This window comes from Schistocerca nitens, chromosome 5 (genome assembly GCF_023898315.1).
Source record: "Schistocerca nitens isolate TAMUIC-IGC-003100 chromosome 5, iqSchNite1.1, whole genome shotgun sequence".
In the NCBI taxonomy this organism is placed as follows: Eukaryota; Metazoa; Arthropoda; class Insecta; order Orthoptera; family Acrididae; genus Schistocerca; species Schistocerca nitens.
This window is the reverse complement of record NC_064618.1, coordinates 557,264,312-557,286,150: the sequence shown is the minus strand read 5'-3', so window position 1 is coordinate 557,286,150 and position 21,839 is coordinate 557,264,312. Positions and strand designations below refer to the sequence as shown.

The window sequence follows — 21,839 nt, the reverse complement described above, 5'->3', positions numbered from 1 at the left end:
GCCCATCTCCGTGGGGCATCAGGACTCCCGGCAATGGCCATCCTGCCAGGTGGCTATTGCTGCGGCTGGGTGGCGCCCGTGGGGAGGGCCCTTGGTCGGAGTAGGTGGCATCAGGGTGGATGACCCGCAATGAAGCGTGGTACATCATCTCTCGCTGGTGGCCAGCCACCAGCAGTCTCTAAGCGTTCGAGGGCTCATTTTAAAGCTAACGTTTATGACCCCAAATCGTTCCCATCCCTGGCCACACCATGGGAGGAATGAAAGGCAATGAATGACAGTGACGTGTATTCGCCCAGGTATCTCGTCTGTACCAGAGCTGATGGTGACTCGTTTCTATCCGTGAAGCCTCAGTTCTTTGTAGAGCATTTAGAGGACAAGTTTGGGGAGGTGGAGGGCTTGTCCAAAATGCGCTCTGGGTCAGTTTTGATAAAAACGGCATCCTCTGCCCAGTCACGCAGGTTACTTGCTTGTGACAAGTTGGGGGATGTTCACATTACCATCACCCCACATAAGAGTTTAAATATGGTCCAGGGTGTTATTTTCCATAGGGACCTCCTTTTGCAGTCTGATGACGAGCTGCGCGCCAATTTAGAGTGCCGAGGTGTACATTTCGTCCGGCGTGTTCATCGGGGTCCGAGGGACAATCAGGTAGCTACCGGTGCCTTCATCTTGGCCTTCGAAGGTGGTACCTTACCAGAGAAGGTCAAGGTGATGGTCTACCGGTGTGACGTCAAACCCTATATCCCTCCCCCGATGCGGTGCTTTAAGTGCTGGAAGTTCGCTCACATGTCCTCTCGCTGTACTTCTAGCCTCACATGTCGAGATTGCGGACGCCCATCTCATCCCGATACTCCATGTGCTCCGCCTCCCGTCTGTGTCAACTGTGGAGAGCCTCATTCCCCTTGCTCGCCGGACTGCAGTATCTTACAGAAAGAACGCAAAATCATGGAATATAAGACCCTGGACCGACTGACTTACACTGAGGCTAAGCGGAAATTTGAACGGCTACATCCCGTGCGCATGATGTCATCTTATGCCTCCACTGTCACTCCTGCTTCAGCTCCTTCAGCTGCAAGATATACAGTCAGCTCTCAGAGTCAAAGGACCTCACCTGCCCCCTTGACGATGGGGGCCCCTTCTCTTGCTGTTGCTCCCACACCATCTACCTCGGGAGCAGCACCCACTAAACCACCGGGGACACCAGTCCCCACTTCTAAGCTGGAGAAGCGTAAGTCTTCTTCGGCTTCTCTCGCTCGGAAGGGATCCCTTGGGTCACTCCCTTCCCAGGTTCCTACCAGCGGCACAGCAGACACCAACCAGTGGCTGAAGAAGCCACAAGTCGCTGGTCGACGGGCTTCGCGATCCTCTTCGGTCCCGGAGACTGACTCCAATAAGCCCTCTCAACAACGGCAACCAAAGGAACAGCGAGAGAAAACTACTTTGAAGACCCGTAAGTCCAAGACACCTGCGGTGGCACCTTCTCCACCGCTACCTAAAAGCTCTGCGTCTGAGGATGAGGTGGAGATCCTTGCGTCCGCTGAGGGCCTCGATGTCGCCGATCCCTCAGATGCAATGGATAGCACTTGCACGGGTGCTCCATTGGCGGCAGCAGGTGACCCAGTGGCGTAATATGCCTTCCCAGTCCCGTCACGCCTTTCTCCGCAATGGACAATACCATCCTCCAGTGGAACTGCAGCGGTTTCTTCCACCATCTAGCTGAGCTCCGCCAACTTATCAGCCTTCACCCTTTCTTCTGCATTGCTCTTCAGGAAACTTGGTTTCCAGCAATGCGAACCCCCGCCCTCCGTAGCTATCGGGGTTATTATAAGAACCGGGCAGCATATGAAAGGGTGTCTGGTGGCGTCTGCCTCTATGTCCTTCACACTCTGCACAGCGCGTCTGTCCCTCTCCAAACACCTTTAGAGGCTGTCGCTGTTCGGGTGTGGACGCCACAGGCTGTTACCGTCTGCAGTCTTTACCTTCCACCGGATGGTGATGTCTCGCAGCATGTCCTGGCTGCGCTGATAGCCCAATTGCCGCCACCTTTCTTGCTATTGGGCGACTTCAACGCCCATAACCCTCTGTGGGGTGGGTCAGTGGCAACAGGTCGAGGCGCCACTGTTGAGCATTTATTGTCGCAGCTCGATCTCTCGATTTTAAATGATGGTGCCTCCACACACTTCAGTGTGGCGCATGGCACATACTCCGCCATTGACCTATCGATCTGTAGCCCTAGCCTCTTACCGTCTGTCCAATGGAGTGTGCATGACGACCTGTGTGGTAGTGACCACTTTCCAATCTTTCTGTCTCTACCACAGCGTCACTCTTCTGGGCGCCCTAGCAGATGGGCTATGAGTAAGGCTGACTGGGACTTGTTCTCTTCCACTGCCGCTATTGAGCCTCTCTCTAATGATGACATTGATGCGGTGGTTCAATCGGTCACCACCGGCATCGTTACTGCCGCCGAATCTGCCATTCCCCGTTCCTCTTGGTCCCCTCGGTGGCGGACTGTGCCTTGGTGGTCACCTGAGATCGCTGCAGCGATTAAAGATCGCCGGCGGGCACTACAGCGTCACAAGCGACATCCCTGCATTGAACACCTCATCACCTTCAAACGGCTGCGTGCACGGGCCTGCCGCCTTATCCGCCAAAGCAAGCAGGAGTGCTGGGAGCGGTATGTGTCCACCATTGGCCTCCATGTCTCTCCATCGCAGGTCTGGGCCAAGATCCGACACTTCTATGGCTATCGGACCCCTGTCAGCGTCCCTGCGCTCTCACTGAATGGAGCAGTTTGTACAGACTCCGGCGAAATTGCCAACAGCTTGGCAGAGCATTTTGCTCTTAGTTCCGCTTCTTCTAATTACCCACTGGCCTTCCGCTCCATTAAAGAGCGGATGGAACGTCGGAGCCTTTCGTTTCGCACCCACCACCCAGAATCTTACAATGCTCCATTCAGTGAGTGGGAATTTCGCAGTGCCCTAGCCGCTTGCCCTGATACCGCTCCTGGGCCAGATGGCATCCACTGTCAGATGCTGAAACACCTTTCAGTGGACTGCCAGCGGCGCCTCCTCGATCTTTACAACCATCTTTGGGTCGAGGGGGAGTTTCCGTCGCAATGGCGGGAAAGCATTGTCATCCCCATTTTGAAACCTGGAGAGAACCCTCTGGAGGTGGACAGCTACCATCCCATTAGCCTCACCAACGTTCTTTGCAAGTTGCTTGAACGGATGGTGAGCCGGCACTTGAATTGGGTACTGGAGTCTCGGGGCCTTCTGGCTCCTTCTCAGGGTGGGTTCCGTAAAGGCCGCTCCGCCACTGACAATCTGGTGAGCCTGGAGTCTGCCATCCGTACTGCCTTTGCCCGCCGTCAGCACCTGGTCGCTGTCTTTTTCGACATGCGGAAGGCGTACGATACAACATGGCATCATCACATCCTTTGTACGCTTCATGGATGGGGTCTTCAGGGTCCTCTGCCGATTTTTATCCGCAATTTTCTGTCGTATCGTACCTTCCGCGTGCAAGTCGCGGCCTCGTATAGTTCCTCCCACGTCCAGGAGAACGGTGTGCCACAGGGTTCTGTTTTAAGTGTCTGCCTGTTTTTAATAGCCATTAACGGGCTCGCTGCGGCCATGGGAAATTCTGTCTCTGCTTCCCTGTATGCTGACGACTTCTGCCTTTACTACAGCTCTACTTGCATTGCAGCTGTTGAACGTCAGCTACAGGGCGCTATCCGCAAGGCGCAGTCTTGGGCTGTAGCGCATGGTTTTCAGTTTTCGGCTGCCAAGACCCGCGTTATGCATTTGTGCCGGCGCTGAACAGTCCATCCTGATCCGCGGCTTTATCTTGCCGACGAACTCCTTGCTGTGGTGGAGACCCACAGGTTTTTGGGTGTAGTTTTTGATGCCCGGCTGACTTGGCTGCCTCAGATTCGGCAGCTTAAACAGGCGTGTTGGCGGCATCTAAATGCTCTGAGATGTTTGAGCCACACCCGCTAGGGCGCCGACCGACCTACCCTGATACGGCTCTACCAGGCGTTAATTCAGTCTCGTCTGGATTATGGGAGCCTGGCTTATGGCTCAGCATCCCCATCTGCGCTGCGGGTACTGGACCCAATCCTACACAGCGGCATACGGCTTGCCACTGGTGCTTTCCGCACCAGCCCTGTGGACAGCATACTAGTGGAGGCAGGTGTCCCTCCCCTGCGGTTACGGCGCCAACGTTTGCTGGCCGCTTATGCAGCCCATGTTTTAAGCTTGCCCGGGCATCCAAACTATCGTCTCCTGTTCCCGCGATCGGTCGTCGATCTGCCAGAACGTCGGTCCCGGTCTGGTTGTACAATCGCGGTCCGCATCAAAGAGCTTCTCTCCGGGCTTCGGGTTTTCACTGTTCCACCTCCTGTCCGGGCCACTTTGCATACACCCCCATGGTGTGTTCCTCGCCCTTGCCTTCGGCTTGACTTGGCACAGGGCCCGAAGGACTCAGTCCCTCCAGAGGCCTTCCGCCGCCGCTTTTATTCCATCCTGGCCACGTATCAGGGCTCTGGCATTGTTTACACTGACGGTTCGATGGTTGCTGGTCATGTCGGGTATGCGCTCACTCTATGGGACCATTCCGAACAGTGTTCCTTGCCGGCTGGCTGCAGCGTTTACACTGCTGAGCTGGTCGCCATCTTTCGTGCCCTAGAGTATATCCGCTCCTGCTCAGGTGAGTCCTTCGTTATCTGTAGCGATTCCCTGAGCGGTTTACGAGCTCTCGGCCAGTGTTTCCCTCATTCTAGTTTGGTGATGGCTATCCAAGAGTCCCTGCATACTCTTGCCCATTGCGGCCGCTCTGTGGTCTTTGTGGGGACCCCCGGTCATGTCGGTATCCCGGGCAATGAACATGTTGACCGCCTGGCGAAAGAGGCCACGAGTAAACCATCTCTGGATGTTGGCCTCCCAGAGACTGATTTGCGGGCAGTCCTCCGCCGAAAAGTTTTTGCACTTTGGGACGCTGAATGGCGCGATCGGATCACGCCCAATAAACTCCGTGCCATTAAGGAGACGACGACTGTGTGGCGGTCATCCATGCGAGCCAACCGCAGGGACTCTGTCGTCCTTTGTTGGCTCTGCATTGGCCATTCCCGGCTGACACACAGTTATTTACTGCGCCGGGAGGACCCTCCTCTATGTCGCTGCGGGGCGGCTTTGACAGTGGCCCACATTTTGTTGGCCTGCCCCCTTTTAGCTGTGGTCAGGCAGACATTTGCGCTGCCTGATACGCTCCCTGCCCTTTTATCTGATGACCCTGTTATGGCTGGCTTAGTTTTATGTTTTATTCGGGCAGGGGGTTTTTATCGTTTACTCTGAGTGTTTGTTCTGTTCTTTTGTGTTGATTCTGGCCATTGGCCTACGATTTTACACTGAGTTTGTAATGTGTTCTCGGTGGTTGGCTTTTCCTTTTTATCTCTATGGTCGGCCAACCACCGTCACACTCTGTGTGACTAATTTGTTTTGTCTGATCTCTGTAGGAGTATTTCTTGTCCTGTGTCGTCTGACGTCTTTCCTGCTGTTCGTTTTTATTCTCTTTGGGTGGTTTTAATTTTTTGGAAAAAGGGACTGATGACCGTCGCAGTCTGGTCCCTTTAATCCCCCAAACCAACCAATCATCTTCAACTGGATCTGGTGCAATGGCATCTTTCCATTGCAATGGTGGGAGAACACCATCATTCCGGTGCTAAAACCCATTAAAAATTCGCTTAATGTGGATAGCTATCGGCCCATCAGCCATATCAGCCTTCTCTGTAAGCTGCTGGAATATATGGTGTGTCGGCAGTTGGGTTGGATCCTGGAGTCACGTGGCCTACTGGCTCCATGTCAGGGCAGCTTCCGCCAGGGTCGCTCTACCACTGGTAATCTTGTCCCCCTTGAATCTGCCATCTGAGCAGCCCTTTCCAGATGCCAACACCTGGATGCTGTCTTTTTTGACTTACGTAAAGCATATGACACTACCTCCTTGCCACATTGTATGAGCGAGATCTCCGGGGCCCGCTCCCAATTTTTATCCGAAACTTCCTGTTGCTCTGTACTTTTTGTGTCCAAATTGGTGCCTCCCATAGTTCCCCACACATTCAGGATAATGGTGTTCCACAGGGCTCTGTATTGAGTGTATCTCTATTTTTAGTGGCCATTAACGGACTAGCAGCAGCTGTAGGGCCATCAATCTCCCCTTCTCTGTATGCAGATGACTTCTGCATTTTATATTGCTCCTCCAGTACTGGTGTTGCTGAGCGGCACCTACAGGGAGCGACTCACAAGGAGCAGTCATGGGCTCTAGCCCGCACCTTCCAGTTTTCAGCCATGAAGTTGTGTGTCATGCATTTCTGTTGGCGTCGCACCATTCATCCAGAACCAGAACTTCACCTTACTCACGATCCACTCACTGTAGTGGAGACATATCGATTCATATCGATTCTTAGGACTGATTTTCGATGCCCGATTGACTTGGCTACCTCACCTTCATCAGCTTAAGCGGGAGTGCTGGCAGCTCCTCAATGTTCTCCGCTGCCTGAGCAACACCAACTGGGGTGCAGATTGCTCTATGCTGCTGCAGCTCTACAGAGCCCCTTTTCAATCCTGCCTTGACTATGGGAGTCTGGTTTACAGTTTGGCGGTGTCCTCAGCGTTGCGTTTTCTCGACCCAGTGCACCACTGTGGCATTCGCGTAGCGACAGCAGCTTTTAGAATGAGTCTGGTGACCAGTGTCCTGGTGGAGGCCGGAGTCCTTCAATTGTGGATGTAACTTGCTCAACTGCTCGCCAGTTATGTTTCACAGAATTGTAGTTCTGCTGAGCATCTGAACTACCATCTCTTTTGCGTACCCGTGGCAGTTCATCTCCCCCATTGGCAGCCCAGGTCATGCTCACGACTGCAATTCGCGTGCGGTCCCTTCTCTCCAAACTGGAGTCCTTCCCTTTACCACCTATACTTGAGGTCCCTTCATGTACACCTCCATGATGTACACCTCGATCGAAGCTTCGTCTAGACCTTTTGCATGGCCCTAAGGACTCTGTTAACCCCGCCACTCTCTGCTGTCACTTCCTCTCGATTCTTGGCATGTTCTGGGACTCTGAAGTTGTTTACACTTATAGCACAATGGCTGATGGTAATGTTGGCTTCGCCTATGTCCACAGAGGCAATATTGAACAGCATTCCTCGTCTGCTGGCTGCAGTGTATTCACTGCAGAGCTTGTGGCCATATCTCGTGCACTTCAGTACATCTTTTCCGGTGAGTTGTTTTTTCTCTGTTCCGACTACCTGAGCAGCTTACAAGCTATCGACCAGTGCTACCCTCTGCATCTTTTGGTCGCGAACATCCAGGAGTCCTTCTGTGCCCTGTAACGGGCCAGTCGTTCATTGGTGTTTGTGTGGACCCCAGGACACGTCGGAATCCCAGGCAACGAACTTGCTGACAGCCAAGCAGGCTACATGGAAACCGCTCCTGGAGATGGGCATCTCTGAAACTGACCTGCATTCTGTCTTATGCCGCAAGGTTTTTCGGCTTTGGGAGATGGAGTGGCATAACAGTATGCACAACAAACTGCATGTCATTAAGGAGACTGCAAATGTGTGGCTTCTCGCAGGGAATCAGTTGTCCTTTGCCGACTCCGCATTGGTCATATGTGGCTCACACATGATTACCTCCTCCATCTTGAGGTCCCACCTCAGTGTCGCTGTGGCTCCCAAATGACAGTTGTCCAGCTCTTGCTGGAATGTACTCACTTCTAACTGCTCTGCAGTGGACTTCTAACTTTCCCGGCATCCTACCTTCGGTGTTGGGCAAGAATGCCTCAACAGCAGCTTTATTTTTACTTTTTATTTGTGAGGGTGGCTTTAATCATTTGATTTGAGTTTTAGCGCATGTCCTTTGTCCCTGTGTGTCCTCCACCCTAGGGCTTTTAGGGTGGAGGTTTTAATATGTTGCAGAGTGGCTGGCTTGTCCTTTTTTATTCTCATGGTCAGCCAGTCATGGTAATCTGCTTTCTTGTTTTTAATGTCTTCTCCCTGTTTCTTTCGTGTCTCTGTGGCTTTCTTGTCCTTTTTTGTCCTTTGTAGTGTTTGTTGTCCCTTGGGTAATTGTTCTACTGGGAACAAGGGACCGATGAGCTTGCAGTTCGGTGCTGCTCCACGCCCCACGCCCCCCTCCCTCCCCTTTTAAACCAACCAACCAACCAACCAACCAACCAACCCAACCACATCTAAAAGAGATAATGATGAAGATTCAAAACGACTCTTGAAGAATTTGCAGTGTATAAAGAGCCATAATTGATAGCATCAGTGTGCAAATTGAGTTTGGTACAGTGTGTCATTGAAGTCATTATGTGATTTGAAAGGGATGACAAATAAATGTGAACTACACTGTGAACATTCCATTCATACCTTGTTTAAGCCATCCTATACCCCAAAATTTTCTGCCATCTATTTAGTGATAAAGACTTGCTAGTGTGGGATAGTGATCCGTCCATTCCTCACACAATGTATGTTGGTTGTGATAACAGACTGATCTGTAGCATAGCCCAAGGTCTGTGTTAGGTTGGAAGGTTGTGTGTTTTAAGGTTGATGATGGGCAAGTGAAAACAGAGGAAAGTTTTGATCTTAGTCAGAAGTTGACATTGGGAATAGTATTCATGCAATATTTGAAAATACAGACAAAAATTTAACTGCTTATTGTACTTTTGGAAAAAAATATCCATCTTGTGAATACAGTTGTTAAACATTTGGTAAAAGTTACATAGCAGACTCCAGATTGCATTTTTAGTAGTTTATGTACAATATGTTTGTGTAATACACATCAAATACTCATTGGAGCCTTATTGATTTTTTTTTTCTTCTTAAATTACCCTGCAGTTTTAGCTTTGATTATGAAAAGTGTGTTTAAATATGACACGAAAATTCTAGGCTGTGCGATAGGTCTGTCTAATAGCACAACCTTCATTCGACCGCCACATTTCTCTGCAGCATCAGTTCTCAACTGAGTATAATTTTTTTTCTCAGAGCAAATTAGTTACTTGGAACATTTCTTTGACCATAAATATGTAATACATCCGTATTGTGAGAGACAAGATTCTTAGAACGAAGTTCAGACGTCAACAGATGGCATACAGCACTTAATGTTAACTGCACTTTTTAGTTGCTGCCTGTGACTTATACTTGCAACTTGTCACAGAAATCGTAGTTAAGACTTGATAGCATGTCACAAAGAAAAACACTTAGGCCGTCAGATGGCACATGGCACTGAATGTTAACTGCGCTTTTTAGTTGCTAATTGTGACTTCTACTTGCGACTTGTCACTGAAATCACAGCTAGACAAAAGGTTCACATAAAGAAGTACGAAATTAGGCCAAGAGATGGCATACAGTGTTAAATGTTAAATGCTTGTGACTCCTAGTTGTGACTGAAATCACAGCCAGATTCTGTAAAGTTGTTATTGTGATATCTGAGACTTCTCATTTGCTGTGATTTATAACAGATACGTGATTTATTGCTCACCCCTATTGAGCTGGATCAGTTGTATATTGTTTCAGTATCAGTTACACTGCTAAATGAAAGGACTTAAAGATTCAGGAAACTTCTTACTACTCGCAAGTTATTTGTTCTTTGATTATGTGCAGCATGAGTATGAACTAGCAAGAAAGACATAAGGATTTTATAGAGCACAGGTAGAGGGAATAAAATGCTTCAAATGGAATGTCTCGTGCACAAAAGGTTTCTGAAATGACAGATGAAGGACCAGTTGAAGACTGTGAACATCTTCAGGGAAGACTAGTGATACAGTGTTTACTGGTTGTAGTACACAACACAATAATTTTCATGCTACAACATTTTGTGAATATGCAACCTAGAAAATGTGGTAGTCTTGAGACTCTCGGGACTTTATCAAGATATATTTTTTACTATAACAACCAACTTTGCATTTATGTCACTTTTCTACTAAAGGAGCATCACTGAAAAATCATACAAGTGACTTTAACATCCTAGTACAGCTTGAAAAATACTGTAGCTTCACTGTTTTTCATGAGGGAAATATGCAGGTGTGATGATACAATGTTACAAAATTTAGATGTCACTGTGTTAGATGTAATTGTTACATCTCTTTGAACCTCCAAGTCATTCATCACAAAAGTAAGAAAACGCTACCTGTTGAGCCCTCCAATTGCAACATATTTTTATGTATTAGGGCAGGTTGAAAACTTCACAGATTTACAGTGAGAGAGAATCAGTTTCAAAGCTACACACTCGTTTTTGTTGTGGGATCAAGATTGTTTTCCAGACACAAATCTGTGTATAAGTGGAAATAAGTGAAAGTCAGAGGGTGCCACAGCTGTTGAATTGGATAGGTGTTCCAATGATTTGAACATCAAATCCTTTATGTTTACCATTTCCAATACCACCTTCAAGGGCATGTGCAATGTCCATGCTAAAAAATTATTTTTGGCTTACCTCTTGCCATGTACTTTTTCATCTGTGTGATGCAGGAGATGTGTGCGTTATTTACCTGTTTTTGTTATCCCATACAAGGTAAGTAAGTAAAGCTGTCATTAACCCGAAGGTTAGTTTTAACACCATAGTCTTACTGGTGGGGATTGCTCCTGCCTTCTCTTGACCTTTGAGCTGACTAATCCAACCAACCATATGGTTTAACATTGTCCATCTTTACATTTTCACATTGGCAATTCATTGCGATAGGTGAAAGAATCTGTAATGTTCTTGACAAGGTCAGTCTGGGGGCGATCTGCAATGTATGGTAACTGTCACTATCGGATCTTATTAGAAGCATAAGAAATGATGATAACAGCATAGCTCTATCGAAACCGGTCATTCAGTAAAATGCTTATTTAACAATCTGGGCATGTGAAGTTTTCTTTAGTGACCATGCAATTATTTTGGTTTGTTCCGATGATGCAGCATATTTATGATATCGCCAATCATATCATTGCCTAACTCCATACGGGTTGACTTTTTCCATATTCAAATTTTCTGTTTTCAGTCATCTTCCTTTTCCTTTACAATTACAAAAGGTGATAAAATGCACTTCCCATCTAAAGACGTGTTATGCTTTGAAATCTAGTAGAAACAGCAGTATAATTAGAGAATTCATATCAAGTAACATTTTTATGCTTTACCTAGGGATGTGGAGGGATTGCTGTTTTGTTCTAACGCTTCACCGTATACATCTTCTGTAAGTAGCACTACACTGCGATTCAAGTGGAGGCCAAGGTCATTTGTAATAAGAGATAAATAAGGAAACTTATCACTGAACATAGGCAAGTAGTTGACAGATGGAAAGAGTATTTCGATGAACGTTAGTAAAGAAAAGACTTCATCCTAGGCAGCAAGACAAAACTCATTCTTTAAAAAAGAGATAACCACAAATAGCACAAATTACAGATAATAAGCATACTTTCAGTTGCAGCTTAAAGAAACACCTAACACTAGTGACAAAAAATAGAATAAAATTTCAAACATAACAATAATTTGAAGATAAACTTAACTTCATATCTAAAATGGCACTATAACAATCGAGAGCTTGTGGAGAGAAAATTTTCGGTTGAAATAGGGATACTTACATACCCTTTACTAATTTAAAAAAGGCATTTGATACAACTTAAATTCAATAGTAAAAAATGGTATGAAACACATCTGACATTAGAATTGAAAACCAGAAAAAGATGATATGTTTTGTTATTTAGGTGCCTTAATTACAGAAGAGATCAGATGCGGCATGGAAATCTGAAAATGAATAACAAGAGCAAAATGTGCTTTCAGTGAAAGAGAACTGATAAGTCATGTAGTCTAGAAAAGGCAAGATAAAAGAAAACAAACTATCAAGAGCAAGACATTCTGATGGAATGTTCTGTTGTATAGCCATGAAGGTTGTGTACTGTTGAAGCCAGAAAAAATACTTAGAAATGATTGAAATATACCTTTAAAGAAGGATGAAGAGGATCAGGGAAGATGTGAAAAAAATAAGTAAGTGAAGAAACCACCTAGATACTATTTAAAGAATGAAAAAAAACTTTTTTGACATTTCATAGAAACAAATTTTAACAAATACGTTGGAGGGAAAAAATTTGGGAAAGAAAACTAATGGCAGATCAAAAGAGGAAATAGAAGACCATCTATTGGAGGTAAAATATGTTAGAATCATCAAAGAAATTCAGAGGACAGTGCAAGTGGTTGCAGTGGCAAAGAATGGCATTTTAGAATTTGGTTGATGGAGTGACAACACTTTTTAGTGCAGACCCCCAAGCTATCATCCATTACTTTCATCTTTATTTCATTTCTGGCATGAGGTGGTGCACTCACGGCTTATACACAGTAACAAATTGATGCATAAAATCAGTGGGTGTTTTTTCAAATCGTGCCAACATCCGTCAGAATTTTGATTTTGCTAATGCTTTGGCCAGTATTCTACAAATGTTGCACCTGTCTTACACAAAGATTCTTATGGCTAAAATTTCATATGAAAAGGCCCTTCTAATATGCCTGTGCATTGTTTCTTCCATAAACCTTTAATCTCCAATTCTCAAATGATTTGTTGATATTGCCACATGTGACTGCAATTTCGGGATATTCTTCACTCGAATGAGCATGTTATCAGGTATTGAAAAGGAAGGTGTAGACTTCTTAGAAATATTCATCAACTGTGTGTGGATTTTCACAGCTGTTTAATGGAACAGTGTTGCTATATGTATTAAATTTCCCAGCATAGTTTTATTAGATAGCAATTTCTTTGTGACATGTGAACGATTCAGTAATAAACTGCATGACAAAGGGGATGTACAAGATCAGCAATATTCTACACATCATTAAGTAACAAGTGGATCACAGTGATTCGTCAATAGTTCTTCCTTCTGTTGCACTGATGGAAAGTCGTTGATGGAATATAAATAATGGATGGAGTGAAGGTAATATTTCACAGTATAGTTGAGGTGTTGAATGCTTGAACAGACAATGAAAAGAAAGAAATTGATAATAATTAACAGTAAAGAAATTTTGTTCAGAGGAAGTGCTTCTCATCCAGCATAATGCCAACAGTGGTTGAGAGTACTTCTAAAGAAATTCAGACATTTATAAATAATTTAAAAATAGTGAATCAAAGACATTTTTGTTGTGTTGTTGACTGTTCAAAAGAAAGGAGATTTGAAAGCTGAAACAGCAGTACTGAGTGATGCATGAAACAGTTATTAGTGGTCAACCTGACTGTTTTTAATAAAGCATACGGTAGACACTTCAGTCATAATCAACATTCTATTTCAGATCTCCATAACAACTTATAGGTATTACATAAAAAGAGGAAGGAAACTGTTTTAAATGTGCTTGAGGAAAGATATCTAATGAAGTCCATGAGGCAGTCTGCTGATAATACTCTCAATAATCAAATTGGGTTAGGCCACCAAGCTTTATTGGTAAATTTTTTCTATTTAAATTAGGCTGCCCAACTTTCTAATCATGTTGGTCAGCTCATTACAGTTTTTTATGGTAACATTCATGTTTACACCCACTGCTGGTCCACTTAGAGGTTTTCTGCTCCATTGAATGTCTACATTGCTTTAATTATTCAGAAATAAATAGTTCGTCTTTGCAACACTAAATAACTCTTTTTCCCACTTAAAATTAAAGTTTCAGCTGCGTAAAGAGATTCATGTATGATTACAGTGCTGTAATCCCTAAGCTTACTGAATATAGAAAATGACTTTTTATTGTAAATACTTTGTGTTAATCTGAATGCAGTTGCCATTTTTTGACGGCAATCTTTGTTTGCTGATTTTTCTAGATCGTTTTCTTGTATGATATCTTCCAAGTATTTAAACTGAGAAGCCCTTTTTATTTTACAAAATTGTTGAGGCTTTCGTGGCCACTTGTTGACAAACTGCCTATTGGCTTCTGTCTCGGGTTCTTCGGCCGACGTTCATCTAATGATTTTTCTGACGTTTCGCCAGCACGAGTGGCTGGCATTGTCAAAGCTTCACCCTCCACCACCGGCAATGGAGGGTGAAGCTTTGACAATGCCAGCCACTCGTGCTGGCGAAACGTCAGAAAAATCATTAGATGAACGTCGGCCGAAGAACCCGAGACAGAAGCCAATAGGCCTTTTTATTTTTTCGTATTTTGTGTTCAGAAACTTCGGTGCTTGTTTGTTGCATGTCATACATTCTGTTATACATTGTTTTTTATTTTATTTTTTTTTTCAATTATATTTGTAGCCCTACTTTTTCTACAATTTCTTTAATAAGACTTTCAATTTGTGTTTGAGCTGTGGTAATATCCTTAGTTAAAATTGCCAGTTCATCTGCAGAGGCAAGGCAATCTACTCTAATATTACTTTTGCCTAACTTGATTGATTGATCTATATTTTGACTCTACTTTTGCTCTCACAATTCCGTAATCACCTTTTCCAAAACACAGTTAAACAGTAATGAGGAGAGTCCATCTCCCCGTCTAACACCAGTCTGTATATCAAGTGGTTCAGAAATTTCTCCCATGAATTTAAATTTAGAGCTAGTGTCACTTAACTTTTTCGTAATCAGTGTTAGAGTTTTATCATCCAGCCCTTGCTCCATTAAAGTTTGGGAATGAGATTCAAGATCAACTGAGCTGTAGGCCTTCTTAAAATCCACAAACGTACATACAATATTGTTACCAGAAATCCTTTGGTGCCTAAGGATTAGTTTTAAATTAAGAATTTGTTCTGGACAGGATCTGTTTTGTCTAAAGCCTGCTTGGTATTCACCAATTTTAGATCCTAACAGAGAGAATTTTGTATGTAGAAGGGAGAAGAGAGATTCCTTGGTAACTATTAACATCAATTCTAACCCCTTTTTTATGCAGTGAATGAATTTGGGCAGTTTTCCAGTCCTCGGGTATTATCTCAGTTTGCCAGATATGTTCTTTTAGTTCAGTGATCTCTTTTATAGTGTTAGGGTCAGTTGATTTTAGTAGTTCTGCAATTATACTGTCTTCTCCAGATGCTTTATTGTTTTGAAGTCTTTTAATTTGTTTCATTATTTCAGTTTTGTAAGGTTCTTTAGAGTTAGGGTTGGTGTTATTAGTTTGCTGTGGTTGGAATTTATTCTCTGGTTCTGGACAGTTGAATAGTTTTTCATAATAATTAGCAAGTACCTTATAGTTTTCCTGGTTGTTAAGAGCCAGACAGCCATTTTCAGTTTTGAAGCAAAGACTTTGGGGTTGGTAACCAGAAAGTTTTGTTTTGAATGTTTGTAAAAGTCTCTTGTATTGTTCTTTTGGAAGTCTTTTTCAATTTCTAATAGTTGGGATTTTCATAGTTTCTTTTAGTCTGTCAGATTAATTTAGATGTTTCATTTCTTACAGTTGGAAAGGTGGTGTACATATTTTCAGTTTTGTTACTGTTCCAAATTTTGAATGTTTCATGCCTAGACTTAACTGCTGTTTCAAAGTCCACTTTCCGCCAATGGTGTTTTTGTTTCTTTTGAAGTGGAATTAAATTTTGTGCTGTTGTGATGAACTTTTGTTTTAGACTTTGCCAATTGCTGGATTGTTTTTTGTCAAGTTTGCTTGTTAGAGTTGGGGTTATTTTAGCAGTGTCAAGTTTTGGAATAACATTTTTTGTTTTGAAGAGTTTTTGAGGTTGAAGTTTTACTTTTATTCACATTAAATAATGGTCATGATCTATATCAGCCACTTTCCTAACTTGGACATTTAAAATTCCCATGTAGTTAGGGTATGAAATTGCTACATGATCGATTTGAAATTCCCCAATAAATTATTGGGCACCTGCCAAGTTTTTTGTTTAGAAGGGTTATTTTTAAAATGTGTTGGCATGGTTTTAAGCTTAAAATTTTTGTATGTTTCAACAAGTCTTTGGCCATTTTGGTTTGTCTGTTTGTGCACTGGAAATCTACCCACCGTTTGCTTATATTTTTTCTCTTTACCCAATTGAGCATTAAAACCACCCATTGAAATTTTAACATGGCGTGAGGGAATGTTCGAGATGATGTTTTTTAATGTTTCCCAAGGTTCATTAACTTATTAAAGTTTTTTTACAGTTATCCTCATTGACTGGCATATTGGCATTATTTAAAGTGTATGCCTTATTTGCACATTTAAGAGAAATTGTCCTTATTCTATTACCAATGGTTTTTACCTCTGTTATTGATGTGGTGTATTATTAAGTATTCTTTTGTCAGTTTTACTTTTAAAAAGACAATAACTACTGAAATCCAAGGCGTTATTGTCCATCATTTGTGTTTTGTGAATTTGAATCCTCTGTTCTTTTAATGTATCTCCCAATTTATGAAGTTTATCTGATTACAAAAGTGCTTGTATGTGAAGTGTTGCAAAAAATGGATTTGCTTTGGTTTTAGTTGGCCAGAGAACTCTGACTACTTCTGTTGAATCACCCTGCATTTTAACCTGATCGTCCCAGAATCCAAAAGACCATGTGCCAGTCGTACTGATGGTGGGTTGACCACATGGTGTAATATTTTGATTATCAAAACGCTCCATGATGATTGTACCTGGAATCAGGTGGGGTTGAGTAGACTCATTGATTGAACTTAATGGTAAGACTGAAAGGTTCAGTTCCAGAATTTAAATTTCAGCCCAGCCACACAACTGGTGAACAGAAATTGACCACTTTGCTACTTGCAAATACATATTGGATTTGGTTTTATTTTTCCTTGGTCTGGGCCTGCTTATTCTGTTTTTGCAGCTGTCCATCATATCTGGTGAAACATTCACTATCCTCTACCTGTGATCCGTCCAATACCCTAGACAAAGTCAACTTCTTAGACTTTTAGGCACAAAGTCTTGAAGCCTGGAATCGTCACTCATTATTGTATATGCTTTGTAAGAGAATTGGTGTAATGTTATCTATATTCAAGTCATGCAGAACAACAGGGAAAAAAATAAGCTTAATGTAGGCGCTGCCCACATTTGTTGCAGATTATTATTATTATTATTATTATTATTATTATTATTATCATTATTACTATTATTATTTCTTTCCTTTCTCAGACATTATGTCTGGTTAAAAATGGAAAGTGACGCGGACCTTGATCAAGTGTGACTTCCTTTCAGCTGTATGGTATATGTTACATTGCATTTAGGAACTTTCGCGTAATTGAACAACATATATCAATAATTACAGATTTTTGTAGTTGTATATATATACGTTTAGATGTAGCTGTATTGCGTTGATGTACTGGTGGATATTGTGTGGTATGACTCCTGTAGTTGATAGTATAATTGGTATAATGTCAACTTTATCCTGATGCCACATGTCCTTGACTTCCTCAGCCAGTTGGATGTATTTTTCAATTTTTTCGCCTGTTATCTTCTGTATGTTTGTTGTATTGGGTATGGATATTTCGATTAGTTCTATTAATTTCTTCTTTTTATTGGTGAGTATGATGTCAGGTTTGTTATGTGGTGTTGTTTTATCTGTTATAATGGTTCTGTCCCAGTATAATTTGTATTCATCATTCTCCAGTACATTTTGTGGTGCATACTTGTATATGGGAACATGTTGTTTTATTAGTTTATGTTGTATGGCAAGTTGTTGATGTATTATTTTTGCTACATTGTCATGTCTTCTGGTGTATTCTGTATTTGCTAGTATTATACATCTGCTTGTGATGTGATCTACTGGTTCTATTTGTTGTTTGCAAAGTCTGCATGTATCTGTTGTGGTATTGGGATCTTTAATAATATGCTTGCTGTAATATCTGGTGTTTATTGTTGGATCCTGTATTGCAATCATGAATCCTTCCGTCTCACTGTATATATTGCCTTTTCTTAGCCATGTGTTGGGTGCGTCTTGATCGGTGTGTGGCTGTGTTAGATGCTTGCCAAGTAGTGTTTTCTTTTCCCAATTTACTTTCTTCGTATCTGTAGATGTTATGTGATCTAAAGGGTTGTAGAAGTGGTTATGAAATTGCAGTGGTGTAGCTGAAGTATTTATATGAATGATTGCTTTGTGTATTTTGCTAGTTCCTGCTCGTTCTATAAAGAATTTTCTTAAATTGTCTACCTGCCCATAACGTAGGTTTTTTATGTCGATAAATCCCCTTCCTCCTTCCTTTCTGCTTAATGTGAATCTTTCTGTTGCTGAATGTATGTGATATATTCTACATTTGTGGCATTGTGATCGTGTAAGTGTATTGAGTGCTTCTGGGTCTGTGTTACTCTATTTCCCTACTCCATATGAGTAGGTCAATATTGGTATAGCGTAAGTATTTGTAGCTTTTGTCTTGTTTTTTTGCAGTCAATTCTGTTTTCAGTATTTTTGTTAGTCTTTGTCTATATTTTTCTTTCAGTTCTTCTTTAATATTTGTATTATCTATTCCTATTTTTTGTCTGTATCCTAGATATTTATAGGCACCTGTTTATTCCATCGCTTCTATGCAGTCGCTGTGGTTATCCAATATGTAATATTCTTGTTTATTGTGTTTTCCCTTGACTATACTATTTTTCTTACATTTGTCTGTTCCAAAAGCCATATTTATATCATTGCTAAATACTTCTGTTATCTTTAGTAATTGAGTTGTTGATTTGTTGCTGCCAGTAGTTTTAGATCATTCATGTATAGCAAATGTGTGATTTTGTGTTGGTATGTTCCAGTAATATTTTATCCATAATTTGTATTATTTAGCATGTTGAATAGTGGGTTCAGAGCAGGGCAGAACCAGAAGGGACTTAATGAGTCTCCTTGGTATATTCCACACTTAATCGGTATTGGCTGTGATGTGAGATTATTTGAATTTGTTTGCATATTAAGTGTGGTTTTCCAATTTTTCATTACTATGTTTAGAAACTGCGTCAATTTAGGATCTACTTTGTATATTTCCAGTATTTGTAGTAACCATGAGTGGGGTACACTATCAAAAGCTTTTTGGTAATCAATGTATGCGTAGTGTAGCGACCTTTGTTTAGTTTTAGCTTAATATGTCACCTGTGCATCTATTATCAGTTTATTATTATTATTATTATTATTATTCAGTGCAAGGAAAGAATAAACCAAAAGAAGGAGCATTTTAAAAACTATTAATGACACATTCTGCATGATTTGTTTTCCATTATACCATCCAAAAGGTGATTTGCATTTCTGTTGATTTGTGATTTTGCCTGAGATCTCTGTGTGGTAATCAGTTGTCAGAACAGAAATACTCTTTTATAATGTATGTAAATACTTTATAATGTTCATTGTGGCCAGATATATGCATCATTTAGTCTTCTTTATTTTGTGTAAGCATGTGACTCAGTGATTCAGTTAGTACATAATTTATCATGAAATTCAACCTTCAGATTATTTTTAGTGATCAATAGTATGATTCATGGCTGTATCTTAAAACAGATAATCATGTTTAACAGAATGGGTTCTTGTTTTCTACAGTTTGCCAGCTTTGACTACACCCTAGAAAAGATATAGCATTCTTTTATGTTTAGTGGTGGTAAAATAATTTAGTTTGCTTTCTTTTTGATTTGTAAGGCAGTTTTGTAAAAGCAGTTGGCTGATTGAGTTGTCACACTGGATTGTTTTGCAGCAGACATTTTCATTTTGAGGTCTTCATTGTTTTGGTAGTAATTTTGATATACTTCAGAAACCGAAACATTTTCATGTATTGACAAAATTTGAATTGACACCATTAGTAGTTTCTTGTGTTACAGTCATTTGTCATACCTCACTTTATGTTTTTAGGACGATGATAAAAATTGGGTAAGTGGGCGAACTGAGGACGAAGCACGTCAGAAAGCAGCAAAGAGGTTCAGTGTGCCACTGACAGACATTACACTGAAACAAGATGAAGATGTCCTGGATACCTGGTTTTCATCGGGGTTGTTTCCTTTCTCTGTTTTTGGATGGCCAGATGAGGTAAGATACGGTTCACATTTCTTAGCTTATGATAACACTTGGCTCTTGTTTCCCAAGGTTTGTACGGTACTTTTTGTGAAATACTTAATAATATTTTTCCTGATGTGCACAACAGATTGGTAAATGGTCTCACTTTGTTTTGTGCAGACCTTCAGTTGTTTTAATATTTGCTTACAATGAGCCGGGCTACTACTTATAGTTGATATTCTTACTATCCTTTTCTCCAGCTTGGAAATTGTTTCCATGTCAGTTGGCCAATCAATATTCATCGCTAAAAACTTTGTGTTTAGTGACAGCTCTTCAAACTGAAATTGATGCTATTCGTTTCCTTATATCCATTGTTAATTTATTACACATGGCCCAATTCTTGATAGTTTCATTTGCCTTCTCAGCTAGGATTTCTAGTGCTTTATCAGAGGCTATATTGTTGTTGTCTTGTGTGAACAGATTTTGATCCATGTCTGTATTGTCTGTAAAACTATTGATATATATTAAGAACAGAGTTGGTCCCCGGTAAACTCCTCTGAGAAACACCTGCATAGGTGCTGTGCAAGCCACTGTACAGTGCATTCAGGATCTGTGAGATGTGATTCATTAGTGACACACACATTTATAAGGACAATTTTTTTAGAAGTTTTATTTTGTATGCATTTAGCCCATTGTATAGTATAGTTACTTTGCAGCAGAAGTTTTAATGCAACACTTTAGTCTATAACTAAAAAGAACACAATTTACATCAGTTTAATATTTTATGTTAATGGATTCTTAACAACTCTTTCAATTTGCTTGTATACCTTGACTTGCTCCACATCTATGAAAGTTATTCTCCATGATGAAATATATGAAATGTGATAAATTAATTAGTTAAATAATTAACTTATGTGTTTAAAAGCAAAGGCTCAGCAAGCAAAAAGGTATAAGCATCTTTGGTAGCTATGTGTGTCCTACATAATGTTATTTTATTTGAACATGGGTAAATAATCGAAAACATTGAACCAGATGTTGAACCAGATGCTAATAAAATTATTACAATTGAAGATAAAAAGTCATTCATTTTTAACATCTTAGTTGCTGGTTTGTTCATTTGAATAAAAAATACATACATCAGTTAATATTAATGAAATTTCTTTCCTTTATTTTTCTAGACAAAAGAACTGAAGGCTTTTTATCCAGGAACACTGTTGGAGACAGGACATGACATATTGTTCTTTTGGGTTGCAAGGATGGTATTCTTTGGGCAAAAACTTCTAAAGAAACTTCCATTTAAGGAAATATTCCTTCATCCAATGGTACGAGACGCACATGGTAGGAAGATGAGCAAGTCTTTGGGAAATGTTATTGATCCTATGGATGTCATTCATGGAATATCTTTGGAGGTTTGTTGTATACAGATTTTTAATTATATATTCAAATACATTGTGGCTCTTCTTTCTCTGTTGATTTTTTTATGGCATTACATTACTGGTTTCAGTTGTTGATCATAGCAGTTGTTGGCAAGCAAAGAAAAAGCAATTATTTGTGCTGAAATGAGATTTTGATGGTTGTTTGGCAGCATTGATAAACTCAAAATTCTATGGAAGAGAAGAGTGTGTGAAAAGCTAATACAAAGCCCCAAGTAAAAGAAATAAATTTAAATTAAAGCACTCTATAAGAATATATTTATTGACTGCACGCTAAGAGAAATCTATTTTTGTTTAAGGACTATGAATTTTAAATCATTGTTATCAGTTGATAGCAGAACAATGCTTTCCTAAAAAAAAAGATCCTACAGTAATGTTTATATTTTCAAACTGTCATGTCCTACATGACTGGTTTTTAAAGTTAAACTTTGTAAAATCCTTATAGCCTTTATATGTGGATTTCCTTCTTCCAGCTTTTGTGAATTAATTCTCTGTATACACCATTAGGGAGATAAATTAAGCTTACTGCAGAATATTTGAAACCC

The 21,839-nt window shown here is 41.4% G+C and overlaps 1 protein-coding gene across 1 annotated transcript in view; it reads left to right on the top strand.

Annotated features, from left to right (window-relative positions):
* The window catches only part of LOC126259206 (valine--tRNA ligase), a 235,842-nt gene that overhangs the window by 129,397 nt on the left and 84,606 nt on the right, over window positions 1–21,839 (top strand). Inside the window, exons 11-12 of the mRNA XM_049955797.1 lie at window positions 19,721–19,894; window positions 21,040–21,270. Of these exons, the coding sequence (XP_049811754.1) occupies window positions 19,721–19,894; window positions 21,040–21,270 (405 nt within the window). The remainder of the gene's footprint in view (window positions 1–19,720; window positions 19,895–21,039; window positions 21,271–21,839) is intronic.